Source organism: Strix aluco, chromosome 14 (assembly GCF_031877795.1).
Source record: "Strix aluco isolate bStrAlu1 chromosome 14, bStrAlu1.hap1, whole genome shotgun sequence".
Taxonomy (NCBI): Eukaryota; Metazoa; Chordata; class Aves; order Strigiformes; family Strigidae; genus Strix; species Strix aluco.
In genome coordinates, this window is record NC_133944.1 from 4870265 (window position 1) to 4891042 (window position 20778).

A 20778-nucleotide genomic window follows, 5' to 3' on the forward strand; every position below is an offset into this window, starting at 1 on the left:
ATTACAAACCTGTTTAGTGTTTTTGCCAAAACCACATACATATACAACTTTTAAATTATGACCCACTATCTTACAATAATTTTAGAGAGATCAAGTATTAAAGCCACAGTTCTGAAGTCACAGAACTAAATATTGTATCAGGTGTTCCGTGCTACAGCTCCCTTTTTGAGGCTGACCACTTTTAAGCAGACCACAATTCCAGCATTGACAGAATTAAGTATTAGAATTATTTTTAATAAACTAAATGCTAAGAATTTCCAGCCAATCATATATTTCTTACGTTAATATCCATAATTTGATGGAAGAGATATGTAGTCTAAAATACATTAAAATGGAAACAAAACTCAATTTTTCACTGAAATTTCTTAGCATCATGTATTAACTACGTAGGCTGTTTCACAAAAAGCGAAGAAAGGGTATGGTCACGTAGAATTTCCAGAACACAGGTTTCTAAAGGAACTTATTTATGAACACAGCAGATTAGAATGGATAAAGCAGTACAGCTTTTGCAAAGACAGTGGAAAGGTTCTATACAATAACAAAACAAATTCATGCTTAGATGATGGTTATGCATAACCCTAGCAACACTATTTATAAAGAGCATAAAACAGGTCAGTATGTCTGAGTACGGAATTGCAAAGAGTGTAAGAAAAGTCTAGGTGAATGACTTAAAACATCAAGAAAGACAGGGGGAGTAGAAAGGTTATGGAATGAAGTTAAAAGTGCAAGGGAAAAAAAAGATGCAAGAAAGTGGAAAATGAAAAGAAGATTGCAGGAGAGGATAAGACAGGTAATATGATTTTCTTCAGGTACATAAAGAACAAGAGGTCAGAAAGGAGACAGCAGGTCCTCTAGCTGCAGACAGGAAATTATTGACAAAAAATATAATGAATTCATTGCCTTAGTTCTCAAAAAAAAAGAAAAGAATAAGATATAGTTATTACAGACCATACCTCAGCTTTCATTAAAAAAAAGAAGCTATAGATTGTGATGGAGCCACATTTCCAAGATAAAGAAATAGCCGTAGAAGTCAAGGTCTTTCCAAGCAATTAGAACATTAAGATTCTGAATTTCCTCCAAATATCTAAATAAGACAGACTTCGTTCTTTACTGGGAGAAACAATAGATATAGAGATTTGAGCAACCAAACTGCAAAAATTTCTGAATCATATTCTGAATGTTACTAATGGACTAGGAAGAGCTTAGTGTTGCAAATTAGCAAAGTAAGGCCAGCTGCTCAAGACTTTGACTTGAGCCACAAGAAAGGTACTCTATTTCAAAATACACACTGCAACATTTTTGCATGCTTAGCAAAGGATCGAGAAGCTCAGAATTTGAGCGCTTTCTCCATAAAAAAACAACCAAAAAATATATACCTAATAAGAGATGAAATAGGACCCTCCTCGCCATTCATAAAGGCAAGATTAATAGTTTCTACTTAATCTATGGTTAGTTGGCAGAATGCCAACATATCAAAATGGGTTCAAGAAAAGTTTTTGAGCCGGAAAAAATTTCCTAACCAAGCTGTTTGACACCAACTGAAAAAAATGTTCCTATCTTTCCACTAAACTTCTAAGCTGCAGCTTTGTGTACATGAGCGTAATCAGGCACATCCGAGTACACAAATGTGTACAAAAATGTGATAAATTGCCCAGAACTAGGATACACACAGTAATGGGTAGTGCAGACTTAAGTTGTAGGAGCTCACCTAGTCCTTCCCTCCCCTCCATTCAGAGCTGACATGCCCTTGCTGGGGAGGATAAGACATCAGCAGCCTGTGAAACTGCAGTCATGTCCATCACTGCATAAGGCTGCAGTTACGAGTGTTTGCAAGGCAAGACTCCTGCCTTTCGCTGTAGGAAAACATGAGGTCTGGGGAAAGGGCAAAGCATCTTCCTAAGTATTTATGCTGTGCCAAGAACAGTGAGCCTTCAGCAAGATATTTTGAGGTTTGCTATAATACAAATAGACAAGGAAAAGAAACAAACTGATCATGCTAAAGAGTGAAGTATCATGATGACATCTAAATGCCTTCAAATGCAATTAATATGTAACAACAAAAGTAGTTTCACAGACTATTAACATAATATGACAAAAATTATATTAGTCTCCTTTTACTGAGCACATCATTATTCTTTCCAGGAATGGTGTTCTATTAGAAAATAATTCTAATAAAAAATAAACAAACAAAACCATGAAACCAAATTTTGTGTCATTTGTTACTGTCTCAGTAAACTCCAATTTTTCTTTATTTCTTACTGCTGTGAATTTCCACCTCCCACTCTTCAATGAGAAAATACTAATTTTGCCTGGTGTTTGGAGTCTGCATTATTTTTAGCGTGGAAATCCAAGCCCACTACCTTGTCTTGACAGTTATAGGTTATAAACAAACCTTTGTCAATTTTTCCCTTTAATGAAAATTTACTCTGTTCCTCCTACAAATGACATGACAGTGCCGTTGAACAGCAGGAACGTCAAAGCCATGCAAGCAGTTAGATCTAAGAATAAAGCATATGCCCTCCGACAAAACTAACTGTTGACTTTTGTAAGCTTTCCACATAAATGATATGAGGTTGCTAGTGGCTTCTGAAATGAATCACAGTGCCCTGCTGGTATCTCATAACATTAAGATCTACAATATGTACTGAATAGACTATTTACAGTAAAAATGAACAAGATATGGTAAATTAGAGAGTTTATATAAAATAGATATCTTGTGCCCCCAAGAAAAAAATGGGAAAATATACATAAAAATAACATGAATTTTAACTTCATTTCTTGTCAGGTTTTTTTTCTATCCCATAAACCAACCTTGGGAGAGAAAGAGATATTTCCAGTAACTGGAAATCCCATTTATATCCCAGCTGCACAAGCAATTATTTAAATCATACTTTTAAGAAATGTGACTCTACGTAAAATTTATATGCTCAAATATTTGATTTAGCCACACAGTTATGGTGACCACCTTATTTTTGACCTCGGTAAACAATTGATGCCAAAAAGTTCCCCATGAATTCAGGAGTCTGACCACACAGATCTCATCAAAGAATCCAGACCTTTGTTTCTGCTGGGTTTGTTCCTGTTGCTGCATTTCTGCTTCCAGGTTTGATGAAATATCTGTTAACACTTAATCTTGCCATTTCATAATCTCAATGGAAAAAAAAAAGATTAAAGAAATACTAATTATCTTTTAACAAACAATGCCTGTTTTTCTCCAATTTATGGCATCCTAAAAAAAAAAAAAAAAAAAAAAGCCTTCTATGCCTAAATCAATTTGTTACAGAACAGGAAGCAACAATTTTTTGACTAATCCATCACTCTAAGTTTTTAGATGAAAAGTGGATTTTTAGGTTGACAGATTCATTTACTTCACCCTTTCCATACACAAGTAAAAGCAGTGCTAAGTTTTGAACAATCATGTCAGAAACAAAGTTCAGTACCAAGCTGGTATTGTCAGAACAAAGAACAAGTTTCTGTAAGACTCATAGAGTCCTCTATAGCATAATGGTATGTTATGAACAGGTGCTTTATTGGAGATTACAGACACCAACAGTTGCTTGTTAATGAGAGACAAAGAGACATACAGAGCCTCGTATCAAGCACCCTAAATTCATTCAAGGCATCTCAGCCAAGTTGCCCTGGAATAAAGGTCTTGCTGGGGAATGAGATTTGTATAACCGATGGAGCTCATGTGCACACTACGTCAACCGAACACACCATCAGCAGTACTGAAACTTCACTGCTCCAAAACTTTTGGCTGCAGTGAAAGTTTCAGAAAGAAGAGTAACAACAGGTAACATTAACCCCAGAGCAGACTATCTGAACTTCCTGCATTTTGTATCTTCAAGACTTGTTGAAATAGAAGGGATTCTGATACAAAAGTATTGATTTCCTCCTTCCTCTAGGAAAAACCCTATATTGGAATAATAACAGTGTAACTGAGTTTCAACGTGAATTGACCAATGTCTGATGCTAAGCCTGATGCTGTGCTAACACAGGTTTATAGAAATTATATTACATGAACAGGAGTGCAACTGCTGAGATGTAAGTCTCTGTGCTAGCTTAAGATTATTATGCCTACCTCAGGATATGGAGCAGCCTGCAGTTCCTTCATGTGCAGCCATGATAGAGGCTGCCCATGGTTTTCCGAGATCCTACCTCTAGCAATTCATTATTTTTAGCATTTACAGTGATGAATTTTCCTCTTTTGCACAGGCATTATCATCAGCTTGCTTACTGAAAAGGGATAGCTAAATTTCAAGTAACACTGCCACGCAACAAACTAATGGCACTTTCTCAGTCACTGTTCATTTCTTTCTCTGTGGTCAAAATATGAAATTAATTCAAAACAGTCCCCCTGAATTTACCTAGTGCCCCAACATGTGAACACATCAATGGATATATACATAAACACAGCCACCATACAAAGAAAAAACCAAAATCTCATACACTCTCTACTTAAACATGTGTAACACAATGTACAGGAGATCTTTTCCACTGCCAGAATTTTCCACTGTATGTCAGTTGATGTAATTACAGCTCATTTATACAAATAAGTTTCTAGCTGATTAATAATCATATCCAATAGCCGCAAAAGAACTCTTTTTTTTTTTTCAGGGCAAATTTTTTTCCTCCTTGTTAAATAATCAGGATTCTTCCCTGAAAGTTTCTACTCTACCATTATTCAAACTTTTTTTGATGTAACAGATGCAGTTCGGGTTTGGGACCACCAGTATTTTAACAGGTTTTCTCTATGTATTACTGATGCTTCAATTAAATCAAGTATATTTGACTGAAATTTACATCTCTACAAGACCAAGCCCCTCTTCCATGGAAGGCTGAGTGCCTTTTTTTTCAGGATATTGGTGGGAGATGACTTAGGCCTGACATGCTCCAGCTTCAGCTCAAGACAGAGCCGATCATCTACACTTCAGACAATTCTGCCAGCGCAGATAACCAAGATTACAATACAGTTTAGACCAGTCTTGAAGTTAGAAGCAAGTTTGTGGTTTTCCTTCCCAAAGAGAAGCATGCTTCTGTGTGCTGTCTATATATCTCCACAGTGCATATTGCAGAAATTCAGTAGCAGGGTATGATAAATCATTCTGAAAAGGATGTGGCTGCACTAAAATGGACTTACACAGAAGACAAATTCGTTCTTCTGTACAGGATAAATTACAGCTGTTCACTTCCAGTTTTTGCTACAGTAACACTTTCAGTATCTGCAAAAATGCATTCAAGTACTTAAAACTCTTTCTCACAAAATATTCCTTGGCACCTGACCAAGCTAGTTTTCCTCATGATTGTGAAGAATTTCCATTATTGGTTCCATATTAAACACAGAAATAGAGTCCATTAGGACTCTAGCATCACTCTAAATGTTTGTCTCAGTCACAGAAACAACAGTCTCACATAACCTACACTGAAGCATTTCACACTAGAGATTTGATTGCTGTTGCCTGGTCTGAATTCTTTAGCCTGTTCTCAGTCTACTTGTCATCCAACATGTAGAAACAATACTACATAGAACAAATACTCCTAATTTGCTTTTCAGTCCTGTTAACATACGCTTTCTAAATATCTCAGTCTGTCACTACCAGTTGCAAGGCACCCTTTCACAGAAGTGTGATCTGTCATTATAAAAAAGCTGAAAGTTGATTTCACACCTCTGCTTGTTAAGTATTTTCTAAAGCAAATAAAGCTCTTTACTTAAAAAATAATTAAAACTAACTCTTCATTAACAGTTCAAATTGCCTAGGTAAATTTGGTCACAGCTCTAATTTGCACACTGTCGCTGAATAGTTTTATCAAGCCTCTTCATTTCATGCTTGCAAAGGATCACCTTCTGATTATTTCTCTTCCACACGTATTTACACTTGGCAAGCAGTTATGAAAAAACCCATCAATGATGGCAACATCCTTTAAAATCTGGAGGCCCAACTGAAAGCCCCCCATTGACTGGTTGGCAATTTGCCACTGATGCTTAAGAGGTTACATGCAGTGGTAAGTGATGGGAAATAATTTCATTACAACTTCAGGCTTTGTCCTATACCCAAGGAATGCCAAACCAAAATCTCAATGCCTAACCAAAATCTTAACTGTAAAAAGTTAAAGGAGTATTGTTCACATTTCTTCTAAGTCTACCCTACTTTCGGTAAAGAACAAAACATAGTTCTTTAGCAATTTTTGTCATCTTGGTCGTGGTAATCAATATATACAACTCTTCCTGCTTCTACTTGCATTAAAGCATTCTGTCTACGAATACATTAGCTATGTAAATGTAAGATTTTGAAAATGACCTCAGTGTGTTGAATTAACAGATTACCCCATAGCCAGTGTTTTTCAGCCAGTCCTCACTGACCCTCCATTTGAACATTTCCCAATTCACTAGTCTTTTATCAACACTTAACACAACTAGAATTCCAACTTCATTGGAATCCATTAGTTCTATTATTGCAGCTCTTTTTAGAAGCACTTGATTTTGTTTGCAACTGAAAAGTCACTAATATTTCCATTCTGCTTGAATTCGAAAAGACTGGGTCCGAAGTGAACTCAGATTAACGGCAACTTTTGGATGGGGTGTACCTCACTGATTTGGACTAGAAAATCGATTTTCAGTCTCCCCACAAAGTACCTTCATCTGTTTTTACACATCTACATTTTAAATACTAAATAAATGATTTGCCATTGTCTGAAATTTCCAACTAGTGTTATTCATCCTGAGAGAAAACCAAAGACATTATTTTTAAGAGAGTATTTGTACAACTGAACACCTTTTGCTCCCACTAAATAGGGGCTACCTGCTTATCTCACCAACCCATCAGCAATTCAATAATATGCCCATATTCTGCTTAAGCCCCTTCTTCAGAGCATCATTTATTAGTTTCATCAACAGGCTGTAGCAAGACCCAAAACAAAAACATGCAATGTAAATCCTCTGGTTTACTCTGACCCAGAGAATTCCTATCAGGATGCTCTTTATCAAACCTCTTTAGAAGACAAAACAAATTACTACACACTTTTCTGAAACAGTCTGTCTTTGCTGGGCCTAACAACGTCCTTACATCCTCTTCTTCATAAACAGCTTTCACTTAAAACTGAAGCTGACTGACACACTCTGACCTTTAAGGAGACACCCCACAAAGTTACAGGGACAAAGACACCAGAAGCATCTACCTTTCCCATTGCAAATGTGATTTCATTAGTGGAGTTCTATACACATAAGAAAAAAAAAATTACTAATGGTTAATGTCAATGTAGTGGCTTCTGGACTTTTGCTGTCTCACCCAGCCTCCTCTGGCAGAGTTTCATTTTCTCAATAGAAACCATCACATTTTCAAATGTGCAGGTGATTATGTCAGAAATACTACGACAATTAATCACACCAACACTAATATTTTGGTGGAATTTCACATATTTGTCCATTTTTTAACAATTTAACTGGTTTCATAAAAAAATAGACTCATAAAGCAATCAAATAAGTCTGTTCCAGAGGGGGTAGGGTGTCAATAATGTAGCCGCCTTACATTCCTCTTGCCAGTTTGAGTTTCTTTTGCTAACAAACAAAATCTAAACTCCTCTGAAAACAGAACTGCCATGCAAACGGGCTGCACCAAATAGACTGGCAGGCCCTGACCCTCAGACAGATTTTTTCACTCTATTTTAAAATGTTTTCTATCTTTTACTAAAAATAAAATATTTAAAAATAAGCAGTAGAGGGGATTAACTCAGACAATCAACAGTTGTCTGAGTAAAATTCAGTACCCCTCTAGTTTAATCACATTTCTCTTGTAATGAATGTACAGAAAAACTCCTACAAGTTTTTTGTTATTCCTCCAGAAGAAAGAGGGCAGTAAAAAGCAGCATTTCAGTCAATGAAAGAAACAACAAAAAATTTTTGTAATAGATTAAATATTCTTAGCTAATTTAAAACATTTTGAGGTACACAGATAGTAAAATCTGCAAAGTTCTATGAAATACTGTGATCACTGAAGGTCTATTTCGTGCCCTATTAACATTTTTTAAATCCTTATCTCTTGAGTATATATGCACTAAGCCTAGGAAATAAATCAGTGCTCATGCACAGCAGCCCTCTGTGTAGCTGGAAGGATTCAAACAGATTTCATCTTTTTATCCTTGTTCCACCACTGATTATATACTAGATAGCATGATGGCTTGCAAAGAACTTGTGCTCTTTCATGGAGATCTATTCTTTCCTTGTTTGCCCTTTGCTTTGAACTTTTACTTTCAGGACATCAATACTGGGCAGGGGGGAGCTCAAACAAAAGCAGAAAACAAAAACACTTTTGAGAGAAATTTAAGGGTCTTTCATGTAATTCGTCTTTCAGTGTACCAAGGAAATCAGGGGGAAAATCCTGCTGCCTTCCTGACACCATGATACATCTTTATTGGAAAACAACGGGCTGGATTCAGAGACAGACTAATCAAGTTGAGGGTTCTCCTGAAGAACTTTTCAACTACATTTTGCACAACAGGATGCCAGTGAGCATGCTGAGCAGAGTGCTATATAACAGGTTAGAAAGCACTACGGCCTATTAGGATATACATTCACATTGCTCTGGATAATCTACTACACTGTGCTATTTGTATATAGCTTGCATTGCTTCAGAAAGGCTCCTCTAGGGAAATGTTTTTGTCTTAATTTAAGTGTATACTTTGCCAGATCAGATAGGAGAGCCATTTGTGGTTTGATGCATTAGGTTGAAAAGACTACTATGATTTTCCAGCAAAAAAATATTCAAGGTTTATACTGAACACATTAAGGTGGAAAGCCACTGATAAAATAAGAAACAGCTGGTAAATGAAGACAAGGAACAGTGTTAAAAAGAGAAACTGCAATGTTTTTCTTTTAAGAAGGACATCACTAACTACCATAAATCCTATGCGAGTGGTTAACATACATTTCACTGTAGACCCAGATGAGAAATAGATGTTTAAGTGTTGAAAACCAACATATGGTAAATTTTAGCAGTGCTGTTAGAGCTAGTGTGACTAGTCATCTAACTGGCAAACTCTTCCAGCATTGAAAATACAAGTATCAGTTACTACACAGTAGAAGACAAAACAAATAGGTCAGGGATGTCGGTTAGAACTGTCACCAGAGCCTGTGCCCCACACGGGCTGGAGCACCGCGTGCTCCCTGCTACATGAGGATACAGAGCTCAGTCCCTCATGCTGGGGCAGAAGTGGCAATGTGCAAAGGTACCAGCCACGTAGCATTTTGAATTCTGCTGCTCACAAAGTAGCCAGACACAATTTATCTGACAGCATGTTTCAAGAGATGGATAGGAAAGATGAATTAACAGATGCTCTATTTATACTATGCACTTCAGGACATCGTGGTGCAGTTACTTTGCAGATTTCGGAGATCATTTGTTAGAATTTCAGTGGGGAGAAACATAGCATTTACTGACAAGGAAAGGAATCTTTAGTAAAATCTTTGTAGGAGACATACATCTGACAGATGTATCTGCTAACATTTTCATATTAACAGAATCTTCTTTATCTCTATTAAAGATATCCATTACTAAAAATGGAGTTGAATAGTGTATTCCATTGACAGCTTGACAATAAAGAAGAAAGAGTATAACCATGTAGTACCTTAGTGGCAACTTCCCGAAAAGATCTCCTTTTGTCCAAACATAATTTTGTATTCACAATCAAATGCATACACGATGTTCAGACAGTAATTCTACTAAAGATAAATTACAGAAATTACATGCAGAAAGCAGAGTAGAGTTTTTATTGAATGTAAAAATAAACACATTTACTATTTCCAAAGGACAAACGCTTCTTCTGGAAATTTTATAAGACAGTAGCCGCAATTTAGTCTTCAATAACTGCAGCTCTTTTAAAAGGAAATACACATAAAAAAAAAAAGTATTATAAACATAGAGGCACAGATTCTATTGCTACAAGTACTCACCTCATAATTGGCAATTGCTTCTCTATCAAGGGCTCGGGTCACTGAGACATCCCCACTGATCTCATTGATTCTAAAAATTCCTTTTGGATCTTGATCTACTCCCTTACCAGAGAGTCGAAACTTCGCTCCCTCTGTCCCTTCCCTGCTGATGACCTGCATGACACAAAACAAGAAGTTACAGGATATATTATGAAATCTTCTAAAATAATTCTAAAATTACATAAACCATTTGATCTTTAATCTAATGTTGAGGTATATTCCCTGCCAATAATATATAACTATAAAACATTGTTCATGGTAATACACAATATATAACTATAAAACACAGTTACAATCATTCAGAAAACCCTGTGAATTCTTGGGTTAAACCCCAGAAAAGCTACTCATGTCCTTAGCCAGTTCCTATCTTATCTTTACTGTCTTCTAGTTCACTACTTCATATTTCTATTATTCCATTGCTACTGTATTCATTCTATGTCTAGAATTTGACATTTTATTTAATTTTATTTCTTTTTCCAGTTAAATTGATAAAACAGCTATAAACTTACAAAAAAAGAAACATATTCCATTGAGTGGCATAAAGCGTACTTATTTCACAACAACCCTTACAATACCAGATAGCCATCGTAGCCATCACACATTATTTTCCAATTAGTCAGTCCTTTTTATTAGTCATCGTAAAGTCATTACAAAATAGACTACTTTCAGGTTGTTTCCCACCCTCCACTCCCTTCTACAGTTGTCCTTTCCCAGGATTTTAAACCAAGGGAAAAAACTCCTCATGAAAATATTTGGGTATCCTGCCCAGAACTCTGCATGGTCACACAGTTGGAATTCCTTCACCTTCCAAATTTATATGTATATTTGTATATATACACACACGTGTGTATGGAAACTCCTAGTTACTATCACTACCTTACTTCCCCATAAGGAAAACAAAACAAAACAAAAAATCCTATTTCTAGGCTGTCTCACATTAGGGACAGTAGCATATGCAAATCTGCAGAGCTACACAACATTTGTTATAAGCTACATGCTTTGCAAATTTGTATTTGTACACCAGAATCTAGAAGGATTATAAATTAATCTTGCCCTTTAAGGCTGATAAACTTGCCAAGCCATTCCTTCCCTCTGCCGTTTCATGTTCTTTTGTTTCCAGCAATTTTATATCGTTAGTATTTCCGCAGAAACATTAAGTCAAATATTTATATGCTGGTCTGAATTACAGCTCAGGAAGAGGAAGGGGAAAAAAGTGGCCTTAGAAATTTGGACCTGCTCCCATTTTGAGGTAATAAATATGCAGGGTGTTTAATAATGTTCCTGAGGAAATGCGTGTTTGGTGCCCTATTGCTGTGGGTTCAGCAATGCTGGTTTGCAGATTACTGGGCAGTGAGATTTTGACTAAACTCCATAATCATTATTCCTTTATTTTAATTGAGAAAAAATTGCCACAAGTTATGAAACAGGAAATCCGCATTTTCAGAGATAAAGTTTCAATTCTCAAACCCTTTGGGGAAGGGAGAAATTTCAAAGTAAAAACCTGTTTCACCTTTTTTTTTTTCCTCCTCCTTCCAAATCAGAAACACTAATGGATGAAGTTTTCTCGTGTATTTTTGAGCATGTCATGCCAAAGCACAGAGGCAGACAACACTGCAAGTGACAAAAGGGCAAAGTAACTTTGTAACTTCAGGTTTTGTGATGAAACTGAAACTTAATGGTTCCCACTGAAAAGTTACCTGCTGTTCAATTCATTTTTTGACCAATCCCTGGTATTTTTCACATCAAGCCTAAAAATACGTGTTTTTCTTAACATAAATCTATGCTTACAATTTTGCAATGTCATGACCATTGCTCACTTTTGTAGGGAAAAGATTAATTGATCAACTTCTGCCCTGACTTCTGAGACTTATTACAAGACAAGTGCACCCTCCCATCTAATATAAGAACAGTAGTTTGAAAGGCCTGAAGCCAGCCACAGGCCACCACAAAAATATGATTCAAGAGATGTCTACACAACTGCCATTTCCACCATGGTCAAACATTACCTAATTGTTCATGACAAATTTAAGATGTAGTATAGGTGCAATGTCCCAGTTGTAACAAGTCACAGAAAGAAAGCAGAACAAATAACAGTCTGTGCAAAGGAATTTATCTGAAAAATTCCAGATAATCATATATAGATCTTTCTCCACACTAGAAAGGCAGAAGTGTAATAATAATAATAGTAATAAGGCTCCCTGCAAACCTCACTGGAGGGAAAATTTCCTTTCAACTCCAAATCTGGCAAAGATCTTAACCCTGAGTTTGATGGAAAGACATGTCAATGTGGTACCCAAAATATTTGTACTCCTTGGGGCTACAAGATGTCCCATATCTCATCCTCACTTTAGCTATCAACCATTCTTTAGCTTATAATGTATAAAACCAACAGAGTTACCAGACAGCAGACGTTTTTCTAAATGACTGGATGTGTCCATTCAGCTTCTTTAAAGCTTCAGGAAGCAGTCACATTCATGGTGCAAGTATGTGCAGACCCTTCTCTCCTATCTATTTACCCATCTGTGCATCTAGTTATTGCACGGCGACTTATGCTTGATATAGTAATAAGCAGCCTAAGTTAGAAATGCTTCATGTACCACTGCATCATTTCTTCAAGAACAATGGTGGTCACAAAAAAAGTAATTTTCAGAAGCATGATTCTTTAAAATGTTTAATTAGCCACAAGATGGAGCTACATACTCCCAGGAATGTAAGGAAGAACATTAACATCTCCTAATTAAGATGCTTATATAATGGCTGCATAGTTCAAAGAAAGTGCATTTCCCAGTTCACACTAAGCTCAGTACAATGAAAAGTTTAATAAAAATCAGGCTTAATTTGCCATATGGTTTGGTGCTTCAACAAGAGCAAGGAAGAAAGAACAGGAGGATTGTCTGACATCTCCTCTGGCAAGACTGCTATTCTGAATACTGTCATAAACACAGCACTGTTCATATGAAAATTTCCTAGCTTACAATGTATTTACAGAATGACGTTTTCCCAATTTACCGGCTGAGAAAAACAAGGCCAGATTATTTCTGCTGGAATGTTTACTATGGAATGTCATTTTTACGTTTCTAAAATACGTAAATTACTTTCCCACAGTTACTACTACCTGAAGCCCAGACAGAAATGCTTATTTCCATACTTTGTTCACAGCTTTAGGAACTTCAGTGCAGGTTCTAATAGCGAAATGTCTGCACCATATGACAGTGGCTATGTGTTGCATACAAAGACCCTTCACATTCTTAGGAAATGGTCCAGTTAAGGTAGCACAGACCTAGGCACTCACCTACTGAGAATATGGATAAGGCAGGCATACATTATCTAGCCTCCCAATTTCTACCTATTTCTTTTTCCATTGTTCTGTTCTCACAATTCAGAAGGGCCTTGACATTACATGGGCAGATGGCATAGACAGAATAGATGCCAGCTGAGCATCCCACAATAATATAGACTCTTGAAGGCTATTTCCTCACCCAGGACCCAAAGGACAGTATTAGATGTAGACTTAGACATTACTCACTACCCCACACCTGATAACACTTTCCTATGTCAAGGGTGCATTGGAGAATAAATGTATTGAAAACCAAAGTGACCCATGCTAGCGTTGTCAGGAACGCATATCTAGCACACAAGACAAACCTTTTTTTTTTTTTTTTCCAAAAAGGCAATGACTGTACAATTCTAACTACTTTTCAACTAAAAGACACTTTCAAGAAAACAGAATGTTACTTAGCTGACAGGATCTGCTTTTTGCTGAGCCATGGCCAAAACATATTTACCAAATGCTATTTTTCAGCTGACATTATGTATCCCTTCCAGCTAAACTCATTTCAGCAATGTGATTCCCCTGTTGTTACGGGTTTATCGCAAAAGTAAATCAGAGTGTTCTCAAGAGAAGAGGAGAAACAGAAGTACAAAAAGCACACTATCCCCAGAGAGATACTTCACAGTTCTGCAACCCCAGCAAATATGTCCTTAGCAGCACCATCCTAGTTTACCAGTTTCATTCTTTAAGAAGTGTTTGCCTCAACCAGTTCCATAATTTCTTAGTTCTGGGCACCATCTGAATTGAGAGATGCATCATCACTTTTTAGAAAACAAACCCCACCCTCAGACAGAACATTTGGTTCATACCCCAGTACTTTTCATTTCATGACATTACACAGTCTTTCTCATGTGTTGTTTATTTTTGTGGGGGTTGTTTGTTTTGGGTGTTTTCCCCCTCCTCTAGCCTCCTATCCATGGAATATTTAGAGATGAACTATTTTTTCCTTTAATCACTATGTTCCACAAGAGCAAAACAATGGTTTAGGCCCATTGTTTAGATATCATATAAATATTTAAACAGACACTTCCTGTCCTGCCATACTGACAATCACTCTTTACAGTCAAAGGCTCCATCTGCTCTTAACTGACTCAGTCTTTCAACTAAAACAAATGCAAAATATTCCTATCATTATTCAAAAGCACTAACCAACAGAAACTGCTTCATTATTATAAGCTCAACATATAAAAACTGTGGTTAGAAAGCCATTTATACAATTTGCTGAGTTCAATAATTTATTAAATCTATTGGTTCTCAGTAACTCTATCTTCATTAATTAAATACTAGATAAACTAGTTGAGCATGGGAACCAAATTCTGCTCTTTGTCATGTTGGCCAAAAATGACCTTTGCTTTCTCTCTGACTAGGACTTTCTTCAGAATTCATTCAATATACGGGTGATAGCCAAGAACATCCAGGTGATTTATTCACATAAGTAATGGTAACAGAAATTATAAAGCCTCTCTAAGTGACTATGCCCTTTGTTCACGGTAATTAGGGATACAACCAACACACTACGTATGACAGTATGTATTTTAGGTAACACTTTTTTCTTGTTCACAAACATAGTAAGCCTTGCTATTAGATTCATTATATTATCAACCAAAACACATCTGGACAAATGCCCATTCAGTATGTTATGCAAAACACAAGCTAAGTTAATATAGACAAGTATGAAAAATATTTGCAAAATTCAAATAAGCAACAGAACAAAACTTGAGCAATTAAAGATACTTATGCAATACAATAATGCAGGCAATATCATAGTCCTAAATTTCAGAACATTTCCGGGTCAGTTTTCAATCTCCATTCTATGTACGAGGCAAGATTTTCAAAGTTGTACAGACCATGTGCTTTCACTGCAAAGCTTAAACCAGACAGTCAATCAATCACTTAAATTCTAATATTTGTTCTTGCACTGGAACAGCACCCCAGAGCCACAAGCACAGAATGAAAAAGGAAATGTGACCAGCAATGAGACAACACTAACCCAACCTCCTATGACAGCCAAGGTAAAGGAACACAAAGTCAAGGTGAAGAGTTTGGTTTCTGGGGGAACCAAAGCTGAGGAAAACTACGTTTAGTACAGCAGACATTGCTTCTGTGTCATCAACTACAAATATTTTGCTTGATGCTGTTGGCAGTCCTAATAAAATATTTCCCAGAGAAAGAAAATTGTATATAAACATCAGACTAAATTTAACCCAGCAAAGAAAGATATAATTCAGTTATTTTAAACTTTAAAAATCTATTTTCTATGTCAGATCCCCAAGACTCAGTTTTAACTGGGCGAAACACATGATGGGAAAGTGTCTGAATTTTGCACTTTAATGTACGCATTAAAAACTCAGTGACCGCTGGGTAAAACTGCTATTACAAGATTAGCCATTACCTCTTATTCACATTGGTTCTCTTAAAAGTCTTCTGGATTACAGAAAAAAGTTCCTCCAACAGGAACACATGTATTATGCACAATAGTGCATCTGTAAACTGGAACCTTTTTACTAGCTGTATAAAATTCTTCAAATAGAGTACTGGGTGTACTAATACCTTGAATGTGGAAACTTTTAGACTAACTATCAGAGATGTAATATGGAAATGGAAAAAAAAAAAAAATCAGGAGTTGAAATTAAATTAATTATGGAAATGAAAATACCATACACTGATATTCTCAAGAGGGTTTGTTTTAGCATCTTAACTTTGAGCTTTGTCATGGAAAACATTTCAGGAAGTGTCAAATTTATGAACAACATCACGAGAATTAAAGCACGTAGTTTTAGCATATTTTTGATGCATGTTTGCAAGACTGATTGGGGGCTGCAAATGGTACAAATGTCCCTTGCCTGAAGCAATCCAAACAAAACTGCATGAACACTCTTATCAGGTATCATATTCAGAACTTTACATACATGAAGGAAATAGAACTTTTATTGCTTGAAATAGAGACAGTATATTTAAGCAGTTTGTTGGACTGGGGCTCTGCTTCTGATAGAAGTTATTATGCCAGCTATTATTTCCTTACACCAGTGCAAATACAATGTTTTAAAAACTATAATCAAAACAACTCCAAATCTGGATTTGCCAAATTCCATAGACAAATATTTCAACAAAATATCTTAATGTATGAAAATGACGCAATAATATTAGAAACCATTGAGGTTGTTTCGCCATCAGGGCTCATTTTTCGAGGTCTTTTTAGAATAATCAACACAAATAGGATATTTGATATTCAACCAAAAAATCTTCTCAACATAATGGCTTTTTATCATAATTATGCATAAACTTTTACAAAATTCATATCAGCTTTGTAGTAGGATGCACAGGTGTCCAAATGAAGCAAAATGATTTATGCATGTGGAAGCCCTGTGCACTGGTGAATCCCTTCAGTCTGAGGTTCATTATTGTAGCTGTGCACAGATGCAACAATTCCTTGAAGAATCAGTTGCAACACTGGGGCCTGTAGGCTTCATCTACAAATGCACCAAATTTGAGGATTTAACCAATATAAATAGCTAACAGTGAGCATTTGCTCACAGATCGAAGTAATTCAATGAACACATCAAGATGTGCATTATCTTTTGTAGCAGGTAATCCTTCAGCTTCCTTTTACTCTTAATTTATAAAAAGTAAGAAAATTCATTACAAATAATTATCACTTCCCCTTTTCCTAAGTAATAGTCGATTTCACATATGTATCTACAAACTCTGGATTCAGTACACAGCGATTTCCTCCTACTGAGAACACTGAATTTATAAACACAGTTTTTCGTAATCTCAAAGGAAAATGACCTAGAGTATTACTTGTCCCAGAAGGCCTGGGTATTTCACTGGCTGATTTGGTCTTCAGTTAGCCATTTAGTCACGATATTTTAATTGCTGCTTAATTTACTAACTTGCAGCAAACCCTGTTAGTTGAAGGCATTTGAGGACCACTGTCTTTTGAGTGACAGCCAGACAGACTAGCTCAAAAGCTATGGTTAGTTGCTAGGAAAAATTTGACTGTGATTGACAATATTAAAGAAGAACTTAAAAAAAGAAAACAACAACAAAAAAAGGGATTATTTGGATTCATAGAGGTGTTTTATTGCAAATTTATCACTGATCTAAAAATGCAGAGACAACATACAACATTTAACAGTTCTAATTGCAAAAATTCAGGACACAGGACAGAATATATAATGTGTGATCACTACACATGTAGTTAAGTCTAAAAGAAGTGGGAGAAAAGAGAACAGAGCCAATTTATAGTACCTTTTTCCAAGTATTTCACAGTACTATCTGTTCTGAATAAGATCAAAGTCTTCACTTATTACTCAAGGCCACTTTGCAGCATCCAAGAAAGCATAAGACACTGGTCTAGCACCAGACCAGAAGCAACACAGCAGCATCTCAGCTGCACTGTGCCCAGGCTAAAATTATCTGCTGATAAGGTCTACAGAAATCTGCCCTGGGGTGTCTGGGGAATATAAAAAACCTAGTTTCTTCCTCTCCCTGCAGCTACAATTACTGCCCATGGGATTTAGCTACAAATGTTATCTTTATATCCACGCATGCAGCAAAGAAAGAAATCAAGATCTGGATTAAGTGGGAACTTCCAGCCGGGTAGGGTAATTGGAATTGCAGAATAAGACATTGAAGTTGCAGAGCCAACCTGAGAAACTGAATAGGAGTAGTAAAGTGAGAAAAATGGAGCTGGTGAGAATGATTCACCTAAAACCACTCTTGGAAATTAAGTTTCAGTTTAATTTGAAGAAATTTATTAGAAGATTATGTCTAATTTTATTTTTGCTTTAACTAGCAACTTGCCGAGTCTTGACTTTTGAAAATATTTTCCAGTTAAATTTAATCTGGAGGAATAAGTACTCTATCAAAACTATTTAAAAATTTTAATTGAAGATATTAAAAAAGAAATATCATGATGAAGGGCATTTTTAAAAATTTGGTTCCATTACATGACGTCAGTGTAATACTTCTGGATACTTTAAGAACCTGCTTAGCACCCAATTCCCATTTGTAGCAAACAACCCACAGATCTAATTATAGATTTTCCTCAGTCACTAGTTCCCTAGGAAACAAATCCATGGCTCATGTCTTGTGCATGGAAGGTCATAGTAGAAAGATAAATATTTTTCTGTGTATAGTAACTTATCTAGAGGTCACAGGTCTGCATCTCAGCAGATGTTGGCGCTTCTGTCAAGGACAGACAGCAGCTACATTTGACAGCTATCAGATATTTAAAACTTTAAACATTTTAATCTGATGAGGCACTTAATACTTCTATTAGTAACAATTCTCTATGATGCATTATGCTGTAAACAAAGGATTTTAATTTTCCTTCTCTAAACTCATTTCCTTTTTTATCAATGGGTCCACCTCAATTTTCATCTGAAAATGATTAACCATCAGAGGTCAATTCAAAACAGCTGTAAGTAGCTACAATTTATTAGAAACGATAGGCAAAAATTTAACTTAAAGTCATGAATGGTAAATATAATTTGTGTTTTCTGATATTGGCCCTTAAATTATCAATGTCATCACAAATCAGATCAACAAATTTACCTAACTGCATGTAACTGCAATAACCTTAGGGGAAAAAAAAAAAGGTATAATTATTGTTACGCTATTTCTGATTTAATTCTAATTAATTGTAGAAAAAATAGACAAAATATAATTTATTGGAAACTCAGATACATGTGAATACATACCTTGAACAGGACCGAATTAGAATGAATTCAGGGGTGACAGAGGGAAGCTTTGTCAGATTTGTCCTCCTCATTTGTAACACAAAACCACTATCCAGCTCTATCCTGACCCATCTACAATGACATCTTAAAAAGTATGCAATTAGGCAACCCTACTCACACTTAGTGTAATATTCAGTCTGACTTGAGACCAAACAAAGGATTTAAGATAAATCAGAGTGTCTTTAATCTGTGGGAAGCAAGAAGGAAGCCTACCTTGTCAGCACATCCTAAGGAACGAGAAGCTACTCATGAAAACTGATCCCCAAACCCAAGTCTTGTTCCACTTGTCTCTGTAGAAAGGCAACCATCCAGATTCAAGCCCACAACTAATACCACAAACCTGGACTGCTCTCCTCCCTAGATCACTGGACGAATACATAAATGGATGCAAAAATACTTGATTATCAAAAATGTTTTTGACTCCCTACTTCGTTCTGTTAAATTTACATTCTTTTCCCACATGGGGTTTTTTTAGTTGGTGGTTTCATGTTTGATTTTTTTTTTTTTTTTTTTTAATTCCCTCCATCTTTCTTCCTTTCTTGCATCTTTTACAGATGCTACCAAGTGTGCTACATTGCCTTTGTTTCTATAGCTTTAATGGATTGAATTCTCATTAGCTAGAGGTGGAAAAAAAATCCACATGACTGGCGAAATGGCTACCACTAGAGAGCATTTCAAATCTCTTAATGAATCCTAGTCTCAAATTGGTATTTCTTTGCTGAGGAGGTGTTACTCAGTTTCTTGCACAGAATGCCACAGACATGATTACCTAGCCAGGGAACACTTAAGGAATCTGGTCTCTCCACACATCATGTTCACTCAAAAAAACAGAAAGTGCAAGTTTTCACAACAGCATAGCAGTTACCTCACTCACCAAGGCTCAGGCAGCCTCAGGTAACATTTGTTTCGCTTTTCTGGGAACTTCACACCTTCATGTTCTCTTCTACTTCCAAAGGACATACTACCTTTCTTTGCTAATATCCAGATGGGGCTGATAAGCATTTTAACACCACCATTCCTCAATTAGGCTATTTTTAATAGTAGAAGCATTAATTGAAAGTGCTTTTGTTAGCAATTCCAGAAGTGACTACCTCCCTTAACAAAGCTTCAGATTCCAAGTTTATCCAGACTTGGGATTCTGGAATAATTTGGTTTTCTCAGTGATAACGTCACCAACAAAGCATGGTGAAACATGCCTTCAGTCTTCTATTACAATCTTTTCAATATATAGTTTGCTCTTTTTCTCTTCTTCCTTCTTTTCCTCCATTTTCCCCAAAGATAAAGGTTAAAAATCCACAGTACATTTCACAAATATTATCACCTCACCGTTAAAAAGCTACCACTAACTTGGATTCACTTTCCCACTTTAAAGAGGTCAGTTTTTAACCTTACTGATTGCTTGACTCTTGCTAGAATTAGAAATGTAATGTATCAAAGTAGAGGTTCCAATGCACAAACATCTGGACAGAGTTGCAATTAGTGACAAAGTTACATTAGTCTCTTAGGAAGCTTCCAGATGACTATATAATTACAATATAGTCTTATATGTATATCACTTCATGGAATCGTGCTGGGGAATTATGGAATCAATCAAGATTCAATTAGCTGAAAAGAACACACAATTTCCAAACTAGTCATTGTCAAAATGTAGAACTTAAAAGTTGGATTTAAACTTCTAAAAGCTGTAAGATCTCTGGAGTAATGGAACAATTATGCTT

The 20778-nt window shown here is 36.1% G+C and overlaps 1 protein-coding gene across 5 annotated transcripts in view; it reads right to left on the minus strand.

The window, feature by feature from the left end:
* Window positions 1–20778, minus strand: part of CDH13 (cadherin 13) — a 516496-nt gene that overhangs the window by 265727 nt on the left and 229991 nt on the right. For all 5 annotated transcript variants that reach the window (XM_074839583.1, XM_074839584.1, XM_074839582.1 and 2 more), the window contains one exon: window positions 9947–10099. In XM_074839583.1, the coding sequence (XP_074695684.1) occupies window positions 9947–10099 (153 nt within the window). The remainder of the gene's footprint in view (window positions 1–9946; window positions 10100–20778) is intronic.